Source organism: Astatotilapia calliptera, chromosome 3 (assembly GCF_900246225.1).
Source record: "Astatotilapia calliptera chromosome 3, fAstCal1.2, whole genome shotgun sequence".
Taxonomy (NCBI): Eukaryota; Metazoa; Chordata; class Actinopteri; order Cichliformes; family Cichlidae; genus Astatotilapia; species Astatotilapia calliptera.
In genome coordinates, this window is record NC_039304.1 from 24,503,957 (window position 1) to 24,526,684 (window position 22,728).

The following is a 22,728-nucleotide window of genomic DNA, read 5'->3' on the forward strand; positions in this document are numbered from 1 at the left end:
GCAACTGTAACCCATTATTTCCTTAGGGATTAATAAAGTATTCTGATTCTGATTGTTTCAGGATACATGACTTGCCATGATCCAATCACACATCTGCTTACCTGTATCTTTTGCTCGTTTCTCCTCCTCTTCTTTTTTTCTTTTTTCTAAACTGAAGACATGATGGCTTTGAACTTTTCTTGTCCATCTTCCATTGGTTTTAATTTTACACTCCAGTATGAGTGTACACTTTATCCCTAGTCCTAAAGTGTATATTTATTTTCTTACTCTCTTATATATATTGTTTGTTTAATTGCACTGCTGTAACTGGAGCCTCGTCATCTCTCTGGACTGGCAATTAATTCACTCAGGTGCGAGTGGGTATACTGTCGGTAAGAGACTTTTGCCATTTTTGTTTGGATCTTTTGCTTTTGCATGTGCCTATTTTTAATGTGTCATTGGACTTTTTTAGTGTGACCACGAATTTTAATACAAGAATTGATCAAGCCCTAGATCGACTGCGCGCAGGGAAACTGATCAATATTGTAGGTATATTGAGTGTTTGTTTTAGCTTCATGATTTTGAATGGTTTTATAAAATTGCTATTTTATTGGGTAATATTTTAATTGATAATGTTGTTTGTTTTTCAGCTGTGCAGTCTCTGCTGTCCTTTGTTGTTCTTTTGATTGATTTGTAATTTTGTTTTGGTTAGTCCGTCCAGCCGTGGAGGCGGTTATTGATTGAGAGTAAGTTTTGTAAGGGCGGACTAACCTCTCTTTTGTTTTGTTTTTTATTTTAATTGTTTGTGCCACTTCCCTTTATCTCTCAGATCACAGGCCATACATAGCACTGATTCCCAGCTGCGCTGAGACCCGAATTGTTTGCAGTGTGTGCCACGATTGCAGTGTCGCTAAGCGGGGTGTGACGGGTTGCAGTGTTATTTCGCACAGTTTGTGTGGTAAGTCTCGTGTGCAGCTGGGATATCAGCAGGATGCGTTGTAAGTCCTGTCTGGAAACGACTGGGAATTTGTACTTTTAACTCATGTAATAAATAAATGATCAATTATTTCTTTGCCCCGTTTACTCATCCCTTGTCCTCGGTTACAAAAATTTTTGTCCATGCGCGTGATGCCGCCCCGGGCAACCGCCTGTGTCGCCCGTATCAAAAAACGCTACTGAATGGATTAAAGATTGAATCTACAGAGTTTCTATTTTTTTTCTCACCGTCTCTCTCTCAAGGTCGACAACTGGTGCCTAATCTGACATCTTGGAGTAGGATAGTTAACAGAGAAAGGAGCACGGTTGGTTTATTGGACTATGCAGAGACAGGCGCAGAGATTACGTGCCAGCAGCGGAGGAACTTATCACCATAAAATATTGTTTGCTTCAAAAACAACGTGTTTGTTTGCTAGCATCAGTTTTTCTTTTGGATAACAAAGATTAAAACCCAGTCCTCCTCTGACCCCACATCGCCCATTTTTTTATTTTTTTTGTTTCCTGTTTTGGTTTGGTCCAGGTGTACGTGCTCTTAGCCATCTGATGACTTTAGGATGGCTCCGTGAAAAGTGAAGTCAGGGTTTCAAAGAAGAGAAGCAACACCGGTGGAAACTAAACTTATAGTTGGAGTATTAGTTAGTCAAATTTGTTTCTTCCCTTGGACCTTCGGAATGTCAATATCCTCCCACACCCCACTAATGTGAGCTATCGTCCGAGTAATCGTCATCACTCAGGCAGCCACTAAACATAGACTGTGTACTCAGACCACGTCTTTCCTTTGCACTGCTTCAAACACTTTGAACTTGTTAAAATAAATATGTAACCGAGGACAAGGGATGAGTAAACGGGGCAAAGAAATAATTGATCATTTATTTATTACATGAGTTAAAAGTACAAATTCCCAGTCGTTTCCAGACAGGACTTACAACGCATCCTGCTGATATCCCAGCTGCACACGAGACTTGCCACACAAACTGTGCGAAATAACACTGCAAACCCGTCACACCCCGCTTAGCGACACTGCAATCGTGGCACACACTGCAAACAATTCGGGTCTCAGCGCAGCTGGGAATCAGTGCTATGTATGGCCTGTGATCTGAGAGATAAAGGGAAGTGGCACAAACAATTAAAATAAATAAAAAAACAAAACAAAAGAGAGGTTAGTCCGCCCTTACAAAACTTACTCTCAATCAATAACCGCCTCTACGGCTGGACGGACTAACCAAAACAAAATTACAAATCAATCAAAAGAACAACAAAGGACAGCAGAGACTGCACAGCTGAAAAACAAACAACATTATCAATTAAAATATTACCCAATAAAATAGCAATTTTATAAAACCATTCAAAATCATGAAGCTAAAACAAACACTCAATATACCTACAATATTGATCAGTTTCCCTGCGCGCAGTCGATCTAGGGCTTGATCAATTCTTCTATTAAAATTCGTGGTCACACTAAAAAAGTCCAATGACACATTAAAAATAGGCACATGCAAAAGCAAAAGATCCAAACAAAAATGGCAAAAGTCTCTTACCGACAGTATACCCACTCGCACCTGAGTGAATTAATTGCCTCTGGTTTTTTTCCACAGAAGAGCGCTGACTTCACCCCACACACCCACTACCTTTTCACAGCTCTTCAGCCAATCACCTGGCAGAGAGCAACAAACTGCCAGGTGACACTTGTTACAAATAAATAATAAAACTTTATTTATATGTCACCTTTCTAGACAGAGTCACAACGTGCTGGACATAAGATAACAAATAATAAAAAGGTAAAACAGACAATATAAAAGAGGCAAAATTTAATCAAAAGCCGTTTTAAAAAGGTGAGTTTTGAGTTGTTTTTTAAAAACAACTACTGAGTCCACATTTCTTAAGATTTGGGGCAGAGAGTTCCACAGTCTCGGGGCCACAGTGGCAAAAACTCTAATATCCTTAGTTCCCATCTTAGTCTGTTTTATAGCAAGTAAGCCCTGATCAGATGACCTCAGGGACCTGCTTGGGACATAGGGCTGTAGCAGATCGAAGATGTAGGCTGGTGCCAGTCCATGCAGGGCTATACATGTAAATGTGTTTCACATTCTGATCATGAATCACTTTAGAAAACAATATCTGATAAGGTTAAGGTTATGGTTAGGGCTAGAATGGAGGGCTGGAGCCTCTGCTCCAAGCCTGTGTTACCGCGAGCGGCATTCTATAATCCGGAGGGTCTCACAGTAAGGTGGAAGGGTATCTCTCACGTTACTAATCTGCACTTTACATGGGATTCATAACTCTGACATCTATCTGCTGTTTGGCATGACTCACTGATAGATGTCTTTGCTTTGGAGCAAGCATGTTTCATTTGTAGAGACAGTCTCTTAATAAGTGATCACTTATAGTTGTATGGCACCGGTTCGAAATCACAGGAAGCATCTGTGCTGCATAAACCTGAACCTGCTACCTTTTGGGACTTGATAAATTGACCGGCTGTTGTGAAATCCGTGGTAACTGTTTTTTGTTGGTTCGTCTTCCGTGAGAGCAGGGAGTGTGGGGGGCATTTCTCCTTATTTTTATTTTTCTTATGTTGCACGCCAGTTTTCCCTGGACTGGGGTGTAACAGCTTTGGTGTCACATTTTTATGGAATCATTTTGCGTAAACCACTAACTATTTGTTTTAATTAGTGAAAACACATCTGCACTGTACTTTGTTGTATACTCTTCTAAGTTCACTCCCTTGCTCGAAATCGTCAGAAAGTAGATGCGAATGTGCAAACACCGCTCCTCCCATGGAGGCACACTTTGCTCTGCTATGTTTAGTTTACTTAGTGACTCAGTGGCACAGAGCAGCCACAGTGAGTAAATGAAATCACTGCCTACACTGGTCTGTGTGTGTGTGTGTGTGTGTGTGTGTGTGTGTGTGTGTGTGTGTGTGTGTGTGTGTGTGTGTGTGTGTGTGTGCTCATTTAGTTAGCCAATTTAGTGGAGAAAGTCATGTTTTAGTCATGACTCATCCCAGTTCTTAAGCATAACTTAAAGTGTTATTGACCATTGCCAATGACATTTATTGACTATAATATAGTTACTTTTTTGGATTGTCTATTTTATTTATTTAGGACATTTAAACAACAGATGTTGACCAAATATGCTTTAAAAATATGCACTTTTACATTCTACAACAAACAAAAACACTCTTTCAAAATACTTGAAAATCTCAGTGATCTGATCTCGGTCTGATTAAAATGTATTTTTATTTGGCAAATTGATGATAATCCATCACATTCACCATAAGACTCCACTCTCATGTATATAAGCTGCCTTTATAGATTAAGTGCATCAATACTGGTATTCTTAATACTGGCCCTGTATTTACTTGATGTCCAATCGATACCAAAACTTGCAGTATCTCACACCACTACATGTCCCAAGACCAGTGGCGGTCCTAGCCTGTTTGGCGCCCCGGGCGAACACTCCCTCTGGCGCCATCATACCCTCCGACCTACACCTTAGGTCACAGATTCACTTTGTCTAGGGTTTATTTCTGGGATTTCACACAACCCAGGATTCAAATCATGAATACACAATGAGCTTGGATTTACAACATTATGAATGAAATGTGCTCTATTAGGAAGCAGCAGGTCTTTCTCCCCTTTCGACAGATTGTGTGAGACTTTAAACTGTAAATTATAAATTTTAAATTGTTATTGATCCCTTTACCCTGAGTCATGAAGTGTATATTTGATTGATTGAATCTTTATTTTGAACATGTTGAAAAAGTACAACAAAATGGAATTAAAAGAGACAAATGAACAAAGCAAAACAAAAGGAAAACGAGCAACCACAACTCCGAATAACGTTCATGTTCAAAAAGGAGCAGGAAGAAGCATAAACTTATTTAATCCCACCCCTTTTCCACTATCTAGTAATCAATAGACTACAGAAATACCTCCTTGTAATATAAAGATTGATGATAGCGAACATTTGTAAGTATTGCCCCAAACCTCTGCACAGTAATTCAAATACGGTGCAATCAGGGAACAATAGAGAATGTGGAGTGATTTGTGGTCCAGAATGTGTTTTACTTTACTCAAGATTGAGACACTTCTTGAAATTTTGTTATGTATATGATTTATATGAGACTTCCAGTTTAATTTATCATCTATAATCACACCAAGAAACTTATGTTCAAGTGCTCTTTCAATTTCCACACCATCTACATGAATCTGCACTTGTGCATTTCTAAGGGAATTCCCAAATAAGATAATTTTAGTTTTACTTAGATTTAGCGAGTTTGTTCCTGTTGACTATTTATTTTCTTAATGTTAGGTTTATAGCATAAACCTATTCGCTGGAACGTTGAAGACAATATAATTACACTGCAAAGCAAGACACAAGTAGGCAAGGTTCTTCATATTTACTCATGCATGAGGGAGACCTGTCTGGAGCCAAGTGTCGTTCCACCACTTGACCTCCATCAGACTCTCAGCCAGGTTCCCCATAGCACTCCTTTTATTGTGGTTACATGAATATGCATAGGTTCACTAACATGTGACGTCTATATACACACAAAGAGTACCTTGCGTGTGTGTGTGTGTGTGTGTGTGTGTGTGTGTGTGGGATCTGTGTGAGGTCAAGATGTGACCCTGTGAAGCCTCCCCAAGGCTGGCGCCTAGAAGTCTAACAGATTTATCTAAACAAAAGGCTCTTATACTTAAACAGATATACATGTGCTTGCTATACCATAAATCAAAGAAACTCTCCTAGGGAGTGTGATCTATGCCAGAACACACTCTGTACAGAGGAGTGAACGCATCCCCTCTTCAGCTACACAGAGTTGTTACAGACCTCTTAGGATGAAACATTCTTTCAAGCTACAAATAATTATACACTTCTAAGCATCTATGGTTAAATGTTTCTAAGCATAAATGACAATCAACAATACAAAACCTATCACTTACTCTTCTTATATTTATTGTTTGTTTACTTAACTGGAGCCTCGTCGTCTCGTCTCTCTATATACTGACTGTATGTAGCGGAGATGACAATAAAGTTTACTTTGACTTCAGCAGCGAGCAGGCGCACCGAGGGCTCTCGCGCTCACTTTTCGCTTATAGAATTTCGAAAAAACATCGGTGCAAATTACAAGTCTGTATCATGATGTCTGCTGTTTTCGTGTTTGTTGGTTTGTTTTTTATTTTGTTTTATTTTGCGGGTTGGTTATTAGATGCCGCTCCAGCCAGCCAGAGAATCCCCCGCCGCCCCGCCCTCTCCTCCCTGTGCCGCAAGCAGCAGGTGCACCTCGCAAACGGAGGGCGCCCTTACTCCCAGCAAATGGGCGATAGAAAACCGATCGGTGCCTATGCCATTCCCAATATGCGCTGGCTGATGTCGGGGTAGCATGAGTACGAGCAATTTTTTATTTTTTTGCCGATGCCCGTGATGCCGCCCCCCACCACGTCTTTGTCGCCCGTATCAAAAACCGCTACTGCCCAAGACAGACACAGACCCCCAGCATAGAGACAGAGCTAAAGTTTAAAGACAGACACTTTCACATTCCCGTTTGAAAATACACGAAAAGGTTTTTTTCACTGTCTAACTAATTATTCTGGGAAGTAAAAGTCCCAGTGGTCTATTAGAATCCAACTGGTGTAATTAAGTGAACTCTTATGCTCCATCGTGTGTTTGTTTGTCATAAACAAAAATAGAAATACTTTCAGATATAGGGGTTCAAAAAAAAAACCTGACTATGAAGAGGTGTAGATTATTATTATTATTATTAACAATAATATCAGCAATAAAAGCTGATATTTAAACACTACATTTTAAGATTTCACTGTTCGCAGTGTTTCTACATCCTCAAGTCCATTATAAGGTGTGCTCTCCATCCAAGTGAGTTTTGTTGGACCGTCATATGCATTTTTTAAATGTTTTTTTAAATGTCTGAACAAGAAATTATGCATTTAAAAGAGATGTTAAAGAAAATGTAGTGAGAGAAACACTTCCAGTAGCCTTGGCTCATCTGAGCAGCTGAATATCTTTGAGGGCCAGCTTACCCCCTCTGGGTCTAGTTCCCCAATAGCTGGAGGATCATCTCCAATAAATTGCAGTCTTGTGTAACAGCATTTGCTAGGGTGGTGTGTATAACAAGAGAAATTAAGTGTTCACTCTTCAGCAATGGTTTTATGAAAGTAAACAGAAAAGGGAAGTTTTACAGAAGATGTTTTGATGCAGTTGTGCTAGTGATCCTTCTAGTGTCCCTTATCATGACTAGTTCTTCAGAGATCAGTTTATGCTGTTTGTTCAAGATGTACCTTTACAAAGGGAGAGAATTGTTAGAAAGAAACTAGTCACGTCACACTAACACGCTGGTGAAAAAAGCCTGCTAGCGTTTCTTCTTCCTCAGACAACTCAGAGACTTCCACCTACCTCCGAAGTTGCTCAAGAACTTCTACTCATGCACCATCCAGAGCATCCTGATGGGAAATATCTGCATCTAGTATTGGAACAGCACCAAGGAGGAAAGACGAGCTTTCCAAATAGTGGTGCACTTTGCCAAATGCATCATTCGACAAATGGAAGTTAAAGAAATGCTGCTGGTTAAAACCTAGTGCAGCTAATGGCTAAAGTATTAAGTCTCTGGGAACATGTGACCAGCAATATTCTGTAGACCTTGCTGAATCACGTATAAATAGTGTAACATATCCTGTCACGTATCTTGTCATTACAGGCCAGCCCACCAGGTGCTCTCTGTATTGCTCACTCCCAAGACCTGACTCCAGGACGTGCTGGAGAAATGACATCTCTGAGCTGGCCTAATGCCTCAGTGGAAAGAAAAAGGTCTGGGCGTCTTTGCCTAGGCTACTGCCTCTGTTATCAAGCCACGGATAAGCAGAACAAAATTGGTGGTTGGATATCTTGACCTTTGTTTCTGTTAAAAATGAGAAAAAAAGGAGTAAATCTTTTGAAACTCATCCAGAATATTCATGTGACTAAGTGGAGTTTTCTGATGTACAGCTCCACAGGGACAACTCTTCAGCATGTCAGTTTCAATCTAAGATGCATACAGAGCAGACTTGTTTCAACGAGTTTGAAACAAAGTTTTATCGATTCTATGGAGTGCACAAAATCAACTTCCAAGTGAAAGGATAAGACAGGTCCATTTCACTATAGATGCACAAGATTAGTTAGAACTCAAAAAACTTCTACCCTACCCTATTTTATAGTTTTCATTTTTTAAGTTTGTGGCCGTGGCTCAGCGGGCCCAACACTCTAAAGGAAAAGAAAAACAACTCTAGAAATTCCCTACTTTGCTAATGAAAACTTATACTTCCCAATCAACACATACACAATATTGACAAGAACAGGAGGACTTCACAACCAAAGACAGTCAGGAACAATGAGTGAAGAACTTTTCAGACAGGAATCTCACTGAAGTCCTAGCCACAGAACTCAATTTTGCCATTTCTCCTCAACAGTTACCCATAGTGGACTTCAAAACAGACACAGAAACAACCATAATGATTAATAAATGAACACAAACAGGATCAGAGCAAATAAGGAGGAAAGTTGTAGCCACCCTCTACAGTGCAAAAAGTTCCTCTGTCCAACCTCACAATACAAGAAAAGAAGGCTGTCCAGCCGATAAGAGGAGGTGCACTGTTGTTCTAAGCACAGCAGCTTATTACACAAACATTACTACACTCTGCAGTGACTTCAATACCTATGAAGCCTTAAAACGAGACCCCAAAAGCAAGCACAAATAACGTATCAGTTGCCTACAAAAACTTGAAAAGGACAAAGTCATTGACCGCCCTACATACCATCGTCTATACCCAGGGGATGCTAGTCTTACAAAGGGTTCATCCTAAACCTTGGCTGATTGTGACTCACACCCGTTTTTACACCTTGGCTTAGGCAGAGGATCAATAGGGGGTCCATGACCCTCTTAGGGACACTTCCATAGGGCTTAAATCTGGGACTCTCCACCAGTTCCTCTTAGAACTGATGAAGCTTCTCAGATGTGAGGTGAAACGTCTTCAAGAAACTTAAAGAAGTTCAGATTTTCTTTCCATAGACTAAGATGACCTGGATGACTAGAAACCTCTACAGAAATAAAGGATTATGATGTTTTCTCTCCCCACATGTTCACAGCTAGACTAAACTGCTTATAGTCCAAAAAATACATAAAGGGCTCCCCCGTGTGGTCTGAAATGATAACAGCTTGATATTGTAAAATAAATATTGTAAGGAAACATTAGAAAAACGTTTCTGCCCCGTAACAAAATGATGGTCAAAAGTAAAGAACTATGACTCTAAGATGCTTCGTTTATGTTCATCTTTGGGATGTACAGGAGTTTGGGTTAGGTTATAGTTTATTTGTGTGAAAAATGAAATCACATTAACATTTACATGTAAAAAAAAAGAATAATATTCCAATTATGTCGTACTGTTGTACTAAGTATGACTGTGCAATGACAATAAAAAGTTATCTTGGCTTAATAGCAAAAAATAAACAATAATCACAAAAAGTACAGAAAATGTTTTTCTTTCCTTTTTTATTTATTCATATATAGCTGAAATGAATTACTTTGTAACCTAATTGTTACAGGAAAAATGATTCTATGTTTCTTTACCTTCTTTTAAATGTACAAAGATGCCCTTTGTCTATGGTTAGATTAGTTTAGAATTATCCTTTTAGACTTTCCCAGCAAAGACATATTGTTTTGGGACATATTGTTTTAGATTGTGTTATCTTTCCCAGCTCTCTGCTGACGAGACTGGCACCATATATGGAGTTGTTTATTTTATCTGTTTATTATTTTCTTATCCTGTTCTCACTGTCTCTGTGATTTGTGCCTATAAAAATGCCAAGCCTCTGTTCATGGGGGTGAGTTGTTCTTTGCAGCTCACCCGTGTACACGTTTGATAAAGAAAGTAACTTTGTCTCATTGTGTCTTTATTCCTCCTGGGTCTTTTGCAGAGTTTTCTCCCAACAGAATTCATGGAGTTTTTTTTCACATTCTGTCTCTCACAGTTGAAGTGTACCTCTGGTGCAAATTACTGACCTCTGTCATCATTTTAAGTGGGGGAACTTGCACAATCGGTGGCTGACTAAATACTTTTTTGCCCCACTGTAAAGTATCTGCTCAATTACTTCATTTGTTTTAGACCAAACTCCCCTGTAAGTGGCAGGAGGGATGCAGAGTCCTGCATTTGGGTCCTAATCTTGTCTGCCACACAGCCCTACCTGACAGATATTGCCCTTCCATTTCAGAATAATAATAATAAAAAAAAATTGCATGACAAAATTATTTGCAGTATTTTTATTTAAAGGAAATGAAAGTAGTAGCATGACAGGTGTAAAGAAGCTCCGTTCTCATGCTGTATAAACAGTGTATAAAGTGCACATATTTTGCATAATCCTCTACTCCCACATCAAATCTACAAAACATAAATACATGCTACAGTGTACAGTCGTGACCAAAAGTTTTGAGAATTACATAAATATTGGAAATTGGAAAAGTTGTTGCTTAAGTTTTTATAATAGCAATTTGCATATACTCCAGAATGTAATGAAGGGTGATCAAATGAATTGCATAGTCCTTCTTTCCACTGCATTTCATTGCTGTCATCAAAGGACCCGCTGAGATCATTTCAGTAATCGTCTTGTTAACTCAGGGGAGAATGTTGACAAGCACAAGGCTGGAGATCATTATGTCAGGCTGATTGGGTTAGAATGGCAGACCTGACATGTTAAAAGGACGGTGATGCTTGAAATCATTGTTCCTCCATTGTTAACCATGGTGACCTGCAAAGAAACACGGGCAGCCATAATTGCGTTGCATAAAAATGGCTTCACAGGCAAAGCTAACAGGAATCCTGCATTAGCCACCTATTTAACAAGCTCCAACATGAAGTAATGAGAGCTTTTTAATAAAAAGAAAGAAAGAAAAATACCTCAGGTATACATCGTGGGTAATTATTTATGGTTTAAAAATTAGCATTTATTATTTCAGAATAACGATGATCATAAAGATTTTTGGCATCATGCTTGTTTTTTATGCATGATTAGCAATTTATGAAATTATTGGTTTCCCCTCCAACAGTGCTAACGCGAGTGTGTTCGAGAGGCGTGTGTGACTGAAGATGATATTTTCGTGTGTGTGACCCACAGGATTGTGGCTGCCCTTCCCCACTCTTGGATTCCCTGGACTTTTTCCCCTTGCACATTTTTTAAAGCACCTGGTGTGTTTGTAAACAAACTGTTCAACCTTTTTAAACTAAGTCCTGTGCTTGAGTTGTTTCATTGGTTTAGTCCAGCACTAGGTCAGTAGACCAATGACATAAAAATCTAGACCCACACGAGCAAGACGCAGATCCTGCTAGGCCACATCACGGACAGTCAGGTAAGCCAAACAGTAGACAACAGCCAAAACAAACAGGCAGATGAACTAGACCCAAAATACTCAGGAACTTGCAAAATTCACGAGATCGCCAGTAGTGTCAGTAGAAGACAAGAAGGTTTAGCAATTGTTAAGATGTATCAAAGAATATATAAATAAAAGATAAAAAAAATACCGGTGAGTAGAGGCAGCAAGTCGCGCCAGCGTTGACTCAACCGGAAGTTTGACCGCACCCACCCAGGTAGTACAGGACCCAGCCGTGAGAATGGCAAGTTCTGAAGCCTCTGGACTCCTGTCACATTAATATGTTGTTTATTAAGCACTGAGATTTGTCTGTAAGTTTCCTTATGACATTTTAACAGGCGTTGCCTTGTGAAGTTTATTACAGTATGGAGTGTAGAGAGACACAGGTAAATAGAAAAAAACACACAAAACACAACATCTGCCCAAAATGATCAAAGTGAACAGGAGAAAAACTAATGGTGCCCTTACACTTCAAAATAACGCTTATGATGCAAACACTACAAAAAAGTTACATGAAACATCACGTCCTATTTAATACAATTTAAGCAGCAATGATAAACTGAAAAATAATCACATCTCGGAAATATTTGGCTGTTTTACATAAACATGGGACACAAATTAATGGTAAAACCTGAATCGGCTCAATACAAAGTTATTTGGATTTGTCACATTGCGCAGGGGCACAGACATATACACAGCTGGTGTATATGTGTGTGTTCATAGTCTGAGAAATTCCAAGCAGGGAAGAATACACAGTAACTAAACTAAAGGCAGCTGCAGCACATGATAACAACGTTATTATGAATAAAAAAAATAAAACACCTACTGAGTAAAACCAGATTAAGAAAATAACCATCATTAATTTACATTATTTTTACTTTTGTCTTCATTAAAGTAAATGATTCATTTCCAGGTTATTTCCTTCAACATTTTCATGATTTTCAGCTTTTCCAAATTACTTTTTGATTTAACGATTTCTTTCTTCTTATGATGCTTCCAAGCAAGTTACCTGAAAAAAAAATCTAACTTTTAAATTGGGATTTTCTTCTTTTTAGGTCCAAGAAAATGTTTTCCGTCTAAAAGCCTTACATCATTCTCATTTACTTTAAACTTTTTGACTGATGCAATTGTAGTACTCATAGGGGCAGTTGTTGATTTGCCAGATGTGGTGGAAAGTGGGACAGAGGTTTCAGGGGAAGAGAAATATGTACTTTGTACAGATTTACTTGACATTTTTGATGGGCAGGAGCAGTTAGAGGGAAGGTGTGAATACAGATGAGTAACTGTTGTAGGACATTGTGTTTCAGGAAATACTTCTATTCTCCGCTCTTTGTGGAGTTCTCCCAAGGTCTTTGTATCCAGATGTTCAGGGCCATGATTTCTGTTGTTGCCCCAGTGTGCACTTGCCAGCCAGCTGTTCTGAATCTGACTGTAGCAGCAGAAGGTCGACCAGAGCACTGAAGGAATACTGATTCTTTGGTTGAGACGGTTGTTGCTGGGCTGTGCTCCGATAACTACAAAGCCTTCTATATTGCTATTGTTTTTGCAATATTCATTCAAAACACATTTGATGCAATTCTCCATTTTATTCCAGCTTCCGCTGTTGAAGTCTTTATTTTGTGGAACAATGTTAGTCAAAGTAAAAGTAGAATTTCTTTTTAAAACAGTAGATCCATAAGAGCTTGGAAACAAGTGTCCTCTGTCAAAATCTATGTTGTATTTGTAGTCTTTGTCCCCAGCCTGGTGCTTGTAATTGGTACTGTTGTTTGATGGTCTCATATTGGGATTGTCACTTGGTTTTTCAAGCTGTCAAAATCAAAAGGGTAGGTCAGTAAGTCATGCATGGTTGTTGCTAAATAGATTAACAGATTAAAAGAGTTTAGTTATCACCTCAGGATCATTCATTTCAGCTGATATTGCTTTTTTTTTCGTCTATAGAGCAAACTTAAACTGACATAATTTAAATTAATTTTAGCCAAATTCAGTGAAGCTGAACTCAGTGATGTCTTTAGGAACATATACTGAACAATGCTGATTATCACTATAACGTAATGTAATGGAAATCATCTGTAGAGCCCTCAAATCATAAGCAGAGTTACTGAATTAGTAGAAATGGTATCAGCAACACTAGAGTGTTGGAGTCAGCCTGTACAGTGATTAGTTTATCATGTACGTAGGCCTGCAGTGTCATAATATTTTATTTCAGTTTGAAAGCTGCATCACAGCAGTTATTATGAAGTAACACATAACAGTTGTTACACATAACTAATAAATATTGCAAATATTTAATATATACCTGTGGTTCAATCATCCATGGGATCTGGGGTCTAGGTCCAGATGTGCTCCTATTGAACTTTGCAGCAGAAAAAACTGGAATCTTGTTCTGGGTGTCGTAGAGTGTCACAAATGTTCTGGTGTTATTCAAAGTCTGGCAAATCAGCTTGTATCTGCTTTGGTTCAAGATCTTCCCTCCCTCCAAAATTGTTGTGATGTTTGGTGGAGTTTGATCCAGAAAAAACTCATTACAGTCTTCCACTGATGTCACCACTTCAGTTTCAGTGGGAACAATGGACAGAAGGAGGAGAGCAGCGAGGGGCAGGAGCTGCTTCAGTAATGTCATCACCGCGCCCTGATTCATCTGGTCAGAGGAGAAACCAAAACCTTTACACATCATTACATTTAAAGAGGCACAGTTAAAATGTTAACCTATGTTAATGTGTATATATATATATATATATATATATATATATATATATATGTGTATATATATATATATATATATGTGTGTATATATATATATATATATATATATATATATATATATATATATATATATATATATATATATATATATATATGTGTGTGTATATATATATATATGTGTATATATATATATATATATATATACACATACATAAATTCGCTGCTCGCATAAAGGAGAAATCAACAATATTCAACGGACACCACGGCGCCAGCTGCTCGGGCCCAAGGCTGGAGCCCACCAAAACAACTCCCTGATAACGACTGTGTGATGACTATTCTTCCCATCCCTGCAAGGCCACCTGAGTTGGCTGGCAGACTGTTTACTTAGCCTGATAGAGCGAAGGACACTGTCTCCGCTGAACTCTGGACACGCACACACATACACTTACACTGATAAGCACGCACTCATCCCCCTCCCTTCCAAACGCCTTCGATGCTTGTTTCCTGCGGGGGAAAACAGCAGGTCTGTGTGCTGCGCTGAAATGATAGCATGGGGCAGGACGACTGCTGTGTTCCTTCGGATTACCCCCCACCACCCTATCCATCCCCTGTGTCTTGTCATGTGCTCTGATGTTGTGATGTGGACATTAATGTGCTCTCTGTGCAGAGGAGGTTTTTTTTGTTTCCTGTTCTCATGCTGTCCTCCCATAGGTTGCCCAGCGTGAGAAGAGGTCTCTTTTTTTCCTCTTGTACTTTTCCCATTGTTGTGTAATTTTTTCAGTGTTATTTTCCCAACGCTGCCGATCTCCGACTGTATTCCCATGTGATGTCTTTGTTGTTGTGTGTGTAAGTCGGGGGGGGGGGGGGGGGGGGTCCTATTCCTCTGCGGGGCAACCTGCATATGGCCAATAAAGCATTCATCCAATCCAATCCAATCACACTCCCCAAGCGTACTCTACGAACCGGGTCTAGGTACCCTTGCCCCTGGAGGGGGGAACTGCACCCAGACCCAGGTGGTGTTACCCTTTTCCCTGCGGTGGGGAGAGGCAGACCGCCCCGACTCCGCAGCAGCAGGGAGGCCCCACACCCCAGACCCCAGTCGGATAGCCAACTCCCCCTCCTAGCCCCCCGCTCCAGCACGTCGCAGAGAACGGGGGTGTGAGAAGACCCCAAAACCTCCCTCCACCTGCTCATATGTATTTCTTAATTGTAGATGACACCAAATGTATATGTATGTAAATGTATTCAAAACTGAGCCACACTTATGGAGCTCCACAGTTCTTTTCCTGGTGTTTTGGTTGACATCTCTTGATGTTCCCATGTCACAGAAACAGGCTCTGTGTTTTGCCTTATATGCATCCACAGCTGTGCCACCAATTTACTCACATGGACTCTACTAACCAATCAGAAGCTTCTTCAGCTCAGAATGGAATCGTCTGCAGTTTTCTTATTAATTAACAATAAACTTAGTGTACATGTGCTCCTAAATATGATGAAAGTGATTACAAAATAGACAGCTCTGTCTCTCTTTATTCTGACATTTAACTAATTCAAAAGATATTTCAATATTTATCCAAAACAAAACAAGTTTACTCTAAATTGATGTTTTACAGTAAAAAATGTTCTTGTGTTTTCCATAAAGTGTATGTAAATATCTGGTTTCAACTGTGAATATACTGCTGTGTATTGAAGTTCCTCTTGTTTTGCATAGAAATGTACTGAACAACATACAAAGCATAATATATAAAATACTACCAGAGTTTTTCTTTGAAAGAAGCTCCTTATGTCCATTCTTGTATATCAGTGCATTACTGAAACCGATTTATTTACCCGTGGAGGGTAACAACTGAAAATATGAAATAAACACACATGTAAGCTAAGACTGAAACAGCATTGTTGTTGTTCGGCTTTTCATTTCACCATTTGTTGATTCCCTCGAAGAGCAAGTAATGTAATATGGGTCAAGTGATCAGTTTGATATCAATCTTTCGTGATTCACCGTCATATCTACATTATTTGTACAGTACGAATGATTTGCTTTGGTACCTGCTCGAACTTCAGTTCTCCTCTGTCTGCCTGGCTGCGTTTCTCCAACAGTGCAGTGGCAGGCAGCAACATTAGGGGGGATTTACACACAGTCGTGCACTATGTGCTTCAAATATTGTGTGTAGTTTTTGTTTTATACAGTTGTCAGCCAGGCATCTAACTATGAAACAAATTACACTCCAAAAGACCCCGGGCTTCTGAAAAAACAACCCGGGCTTAAGCCCAGTAAGCCTCTTGAACTGTGAGTCATATAAAGCTACCATAAAATGTAGAGGTGGAATCCCACCTATATGAAGTTATATTCTTATGAATTGTTAATCTCCAATTTGTATCTTGCATCTGCATCAGTTAAGAAATTCAGCAAAACGACGACTACAGTATGTTTCAGTGAAGCTTTCAGGCATTCAGAATCACTTCAAAATAATCTGTTGTAATTTTTCTTGCTTAATTATCACTACTGCTCAGATTTTCCAGAGATTACAGTAGGACTGTAAGTACCTTGCTTAAAGGTACGTACCATTCTCATCAGTGATAGTCACTGACGTTTGATTTAGAAAATCCTGAATTTATAATGTTTATTAGTAACATTTCTGCTCACGTTCAAAATGTTGCACAAAAGGCAAAAACAGACCCAAAATCCAAACTGATACAAAAAGCGTGCAGAACCAGAGCACAATGGGGAGGATTGATTGGACACAAGACACAGGTGAACATAATAAAGATGTTGTGGATTAATAAATATTGGAATCTGAACTGATTTTCTGAGATTTATTGAAAGAACTTTGCACATGCTAATGAAGTATATATACTTTTTTTTTTTTACATTTTTGCATAAATGTTCCTTGTATAAGACAGGTATAACAACATATGTGTAGTACACAGAGCTTTGATGAATTGAGTAAAATACCAATTTTTCATCACATTGTCATCATTTACAACCTTTTGATTATTTTTAATCACTCTTATGAGATAAAATGTGTATGTAGTAGAGATAATAGGAATAATGATGAACAATAATAGTAATATAATAGTAAAATAATAATAGAAAACTAATAGCAATAAAAAAAAATCCATAAAAACTGCTTACACAGCTAGGGTTTACATAAACATATCATAAAACAATGAAATTAAATCATTCGTTCATTCTGTATCATCCTGTTGTTTATACAGATTTGCAAAGGGTTCTTACAGTCAGGTCTCTAACACAGGGGATGACACAGCATCCACACAGTGTTAAGAGAGCTAAAGCTACAATGACACCCGTCATGAGTGACAATAGCAAGGCTTTCCCTTTCCCGAAAATGCTCTCAAACCATTTAAAAAGTGATATTTCTGTGCCGGCATTCTCTTTAAGTTCATCAGCCAATTTTTCCAATTTGTTGAGTGCTACTGTAAAAGAGCCATCAGCAGCAGTATTATTAGGGATGAAGGTACAACACGCATCACCGAAAATCACACACACGCCGCCCTTTTCAGCTAACAACATGTCAAGCGCAATTCTGTTCTGCCATGTCATGAGACTAGTTGCATGCATTTGTTCTCCTAGAGCTTTGAGTGCATGTGTAGTGAAATTAACAAATCTCTGCTGGTTGTAATAGATATAATTTATCCATGCTGTGTTTTTGTTGGTTTCTATCACAGATCCAAAAAATGGAATCCATGATGTCAATCCAGCAGCAATTTCATTACGTGCTTTATACTGATCAGGGACCCCTCGAGGGACACCTATGGCGTCAATATACACTTTAGAGTCATCCTCAAAGATGTGAGTGGAACGTTTAAACCTGCTGTGAAGGGGTATTGCCTGCGATTGAACGTGTGGATAAATCATGGTTTCTTGTATTAATTTAACTCTGATGCAAGTGCCTTTCCAATTTTGAGGTAAGACGGATCGCAGCCGTCCGTTTCCACACAGCCACCATACACCAACTGCTATTTGATCTGGATTTTGCAACGAAGTGACAAATGGGCGCTTTGCTACCAACTCAGAGCGTCTGCAGGTCATGCAGTCTTTTGTAATTTTTACTGTAGTTTTGTAATTAGTCTTATATAACAGCGCACCATCACTGCTGCTATAGTGGTTGTGAACATCCCAGAGGTATTTACAACTGGTATTTACTTTGCCCACATCAGTGGTGCCGTAGGAAGAGATAAAACAATCAGTTACATTTAGCTCGGACGGTATAAATACATTCTGTGGTGGTTCCAAGAGTATTGGAGGCTTAATGAAATCTGTTGATGGAATGAAATGACCACAAAATTTGGACATTTTGGATGATGTTTTAGAATTTGTATAGTATATATCACAGAGGAACTTACAGATATAATATCTATTGTTACTAGAGAAATGAGGATCTGATGCACAGGTTTCTGAGGTGTCAGGAACCGGTGTCACCATAATAAGCGGTCTAGCTGCCATACAGAATGTGCATGAGTAATTTGTTAGTGAAGTGACTGTGAAATTTGCGTACTGTAGCCACAAGTTATTTTTGATAACCTCAGGACTAGAGAAGGGGTTGGAACTCTTTGAAAGGGAATGCCTTGAACAAGTTTTACAAGCCTTTCCTGTATCTGCAATGTTTGGAAAGTCATGTGACTGTTTATCACGTGTAAAAATGACCAGACAGGTCAAACAAATAGCCACTGCAATCAGAAAACATGCTGAACCACTCAAGCAACAGCATCCTAATCGCTTAAACAATTGCCTGCATTCTATCCCCTGTTTGTGATCTGTATGTGACTTAGGAGGAAGGCTCACTCTGGTTGACGGAGGGCACGTTTTCATCATTCCAACAAAGCTGTAGGTTGAAAGGGCAGAGTAAATAGTACACATTTGTTGTCTTTCTCAACATCAATGTGGAAATTTTTCAACCCTATGAGTTATTACTGTCATTGAGAAATCCAACTGCCAAGTGGGATTACCTTTGACCTTAACTGCTGTCTGTGTTATCAGTAGTTCCTGGATAGCTCCGATCAGGACACAGTATGCTGGGCTGAGAGTGTAGGTTTGTTTGGGCTGGTTGTGGAAGGACTGTTTTAACCTGCTCTGGAGAGAGGACAGAGGAGATGACAGTTACACAATAGCACAACTTTTCTTCTTCACATTGTTCTGTGGTTCAAAGAGGGTTTCCTGGGGGCCTTATCCCCATATTTGCTGGCTACCCAAACTTAAAAGGGCTGAGACCATGGAAACTTTTACACTAGTTCTCATGTGCATTAACACTAGAGGAAAGGCTCTTAGCTCGCTGAGTCCTCTTTCTGAACAACATTTTCTTGGTTTAGTCTCTACAGAAGCATTCTCTCTTTCTACTTCCCAGTTCTAGCACAGTGATGTCTGATGTCTATCTAATCACTTTTTTAAAAGATGTGGTGGCAAAAGCTGCTTCAGTATCACTACTGAGCTTGCCTGAAATTCCCTGTCTTCAGATGATTTCTTGCAATAAGGTTTTGCCCACTACAACTGCATCTTGTTTGCTAGAAGGGAAAACTTCCATCAAATGGAATAAACTTCTTTCTTGCTTTTTTTTTCTTTCATTTGGACTAGTTTGATTTTACTTAATTTGAACCAGATTTTCTGCCTTGGATTTTAGTTCCAGGTAGTATCCACCTTTATCTCTAGATTATCAGTGATAACCAATATTTATTTGTGAATTCATCTCCAATAGGTTGTCACTTACGTAACCCACAAAGCTGTCATCCTGCATCTGCCCTCAGGTGATGAGCCAAAAACAACTATTTTTAAGAACTGTTTCTTTGAATGGCAGACCCTCTTACCAAACACAGAGCAATTTAAAATATCTTAAAATAAATTATTTGTCTTTAAAAAACTGATAGTGCAATAAAAAAAAGTCAAGTTGGTCTCACCTGCTCTCCACACTGGATTCTTTATCAATTAAGATTATAGTAGTGACTCTAAGCACTCTTTCAGACTCCCTGCACCGGCACAGGTTTTCCTGGATTAAAACAAAAGCAGAGAAGAAGCTCATGTGAGAAATCCCATTTCTCATCACCATAATTGTTGTGGTAAAATAAGCAGAGCTTTTAAGCTGGACTGATTTTCTGTGATTCACTGAAAAAACCTTTTGAACAGGGATCATACAGCATGAACAGTATTGCCACCATCACTGATACAAAAATTAATTTAAAAAAAACTCTTTGATACCCATTTTATGGGTACAGCTTTTGTTTATTCAGCTGTAGGGAGCTCAGTTCTAATCATCATGTAGACACCAGCCTATTAATTAACCCTGAACTGACTTCCTTAAACCCTAATAATTAACTCTATTAACATAGAGTCACACAAACTTTCTTGGTACTAAAAGTTACAATTACATACCACAGAGGTTTGAACTGCAACAAAATTTTGATAAAAACTCAGATACACAAATACGCTGAGGCCATGACAGAATGTGTCCACACATACTGTCACAATATTATGAGTATTATTTTGTTTTTGTTATAATGTAGTTCCAGAAAATATTTAAAAAGTAGTCAAAACTACTAAATACATAGTGCATAAGTAAGATTAAAACCTGAGATTCACTGAAACTCCTAAACTCGGATACATAAATACCCTACCACCATAACAGAATGTGTCCACACATGCAGACAGGACTTTCAAACAGAGTATTTTTATATACTAATATAAATTGTACACAAAAACTGACTACAATCACCTAAAATAAATATTGAAAGATTGATAAAGATGAAAGATGAAAAAATTCTTACCACCCCTTGTTTTCTGAAAACCAGCTGAACTGGTGTTGTTACAGATTTATACAGCAGAAGACTCAAGACAGCTAGTGGGGACCTGGACTGACTTCCTTAAATATAAACTGAGCTGAAGGAGGAGGTCTAAGTTTAGTTCAGTGAGTTAGAGCGGAAATTCTTTGTAGACTTGTAATAACATATTTGCTGCATAAAGTTACCTCATCCATCTTGGTGTGAGGGCTGGGAGTGGAAATGGGATTAAAAAGCAAACAAAGATACGAAAAGTCCCTTTTTTTTTTTCTTTTTTCTTGGAATAGAAAATATGTAGTCACTAGAAAAAAATGCACAGACACAGCTAGGGCTGGTGGTGGTGGTGACTTTGGCTTCAGTTTAACAGTATTATTGATTAATGTAAATGTTTTTTTATTTATTTATTGAACATAAAAATCTTTTTAAGAGATTAACACACAAGTTGTTTTTTGGTTCACCCAAAATGCCAAAGTAGGTTACCGATTTGTGAAAGCCTTAATATTAAGCCCTCTAACACTTTCTCTGTGTCTCAGTGACTTAGACCCACTCTTTCCTAAATTAGAACCTGCAGAGCACCCAGGGTGTCCTGTCCAACCTCAGGATGACATGGCAGGAGCTGCTGCTGCTGGTGATCATCCTCCTCTCCCTGTTGCAGAATCCTGCCTTTCTCCAACAGCCAGCTGGAACAGGTCTTCATAGGACCTGTGTAGGGACGCTTTAGGTGAACCCACACAGCAGACTGTAGAACAGATGTGGTCCCAACAATGTGGGCAAATGGAGCTCCCACTTATGCATGATTTTGTACAGGAAATAGACAAAATGTCACTTCTACATGGGCGCTAATATTTGACATCAGTCTAAGCAGCTGTATCAAACATTTTATTATAATACATTTCACAGCTCATTATCTATAGTTTCCATTCTGTTTGTTGCTGGATTGGTGGAGATGTTCTTACCTGACTGTCAGTTTCATTTTTTTCTATCTGGGCACTTATTTTTCTTTTTATAGATGATTTATTTATCAATCAATTGTGTCCTGGTAGACTTGGATCTGACTGAGGTGACGGTGGCTCAGGGGGTAACATGTACACACATTCCTGAAAATATTATTGGACTGAAAATAAATGCTTAAAGATTCTCATAACTTTTACTGGAAACTGAAATCGCTGAATCTTTTCCCTTTTGAATTTCTTGTACTGTATAACTGATGCTGAGCTATGACGGCGATGGGGCGATCGTGGCTCAAGAGTTGGGAGTTCACCTTGTAATCGGAAGGTTTCCAGTTCGAGCCCCGGCTTGGACGGTCTCGGCCGTTGTGTCCTTGGGCAAGACACTTCACCCGTTGCCTACTGGTGGTGGTCAGAGGGCCCGGTGGCGCCAGTGTTCGGCAGCCTCGCCTCTGTCAGTGCGCCCCAGGGTGGCTGTGGCTACAATGTAGCTTGCCATCACCAGTGTGTGAATGGGTGGATGACTGGATATGTAAAACGCTTTGGGGTCCTTAAGGACTAGTAAAGTGCTATATGAATACAGGCCATTTACCATTTACCGTCATCTGAGTGAATGGAGAGTTTTTTGTGGCTGGCTTTACGGTGGGAGTGCAGTATTTACTTAGTAATAATAATAAACATTATTTATAAAGAACACTAAAAACCAAGGTGCTTGACAAAATAAGATGGGGAAAAAGGAGACGGGAGAGGGAAAGAGAAAGAGAAAGGACCTGGCACGTATTGAATATAAAACCATGACAATCATAATACATAAAAGTAGTTAATAGTTAATGGAATAGAAAGGCCAATGTAAAGAGAGCTGCAGTAGTCCAGGGGTGGCCAACTTCAGGTCTCGAGAGCCGGTG

The 22,728-nt window shown here is 39.1% G+C and overlaps 1 protein-coding gene and 1 long non-coding RNA gene across 3 annotated transcripts; both read right to left on the reverse strand.

Moving 5' to 3' along the window:
- Positions 1 to 1,976: 1,976 nt before the first annotated feature.
- LOC113012726 (uncharacterized) lies at positions 1,977 to 2,664 on the reverse strand. The gene is made up of 3 exons (XR_003270730.1): positions 2,514 to 2,664; positions 2,361 to 2,433; positions 1,977 to 2,071 (listed from the first exon to the last, which is right to left on the reverse strand). It is a non-coding gene; the product is annotated as an uncharacterized LOC113012726 (long non-coding RNA).
- A 14,576-nt stretch (positions 2,665 to 17,240) lies between these two features.
- Positions 17,241 to 20,941, reverse strand: LOC113012730 (uncharacterized). Of its 2 annotated transcripts, none has more exons than XM_026153046.1 (4): positions 20,865 to 20,941; positions 20,001 to 20,089; positions 19,059 to 19,177; positions 17,241 to 18,934 (listed from the first exon to the last, which is right to left on the reverse strand). In XM_026153046.1, the coding sequence occupies exon 4, from the start codon at positions 18,922 to 18,924 to the stop codon at positions 17,299 to 17,301; it is 1,626 nt and encodes a 541-aa protein (XP_026008831.1). In that variant the 5' UTR covers positions 18,925 to 18,934; positions 19,059 to 19,177; positions 20,001 to 20,089; positions 20,865 to 20,941; the 3' UTR covers positions 17,241 to 17,298. The 2 variants fall into 2 exon arrangements, with proteins under 2 accessions (XP_026008831.1, XP_026008821.1); XM_026153036.1 differs by having other exon boundaries at positions 19,059 to 19,182.
- Positions 20,942 to 22,728: the final 1,787 nt, after the last annotated feature.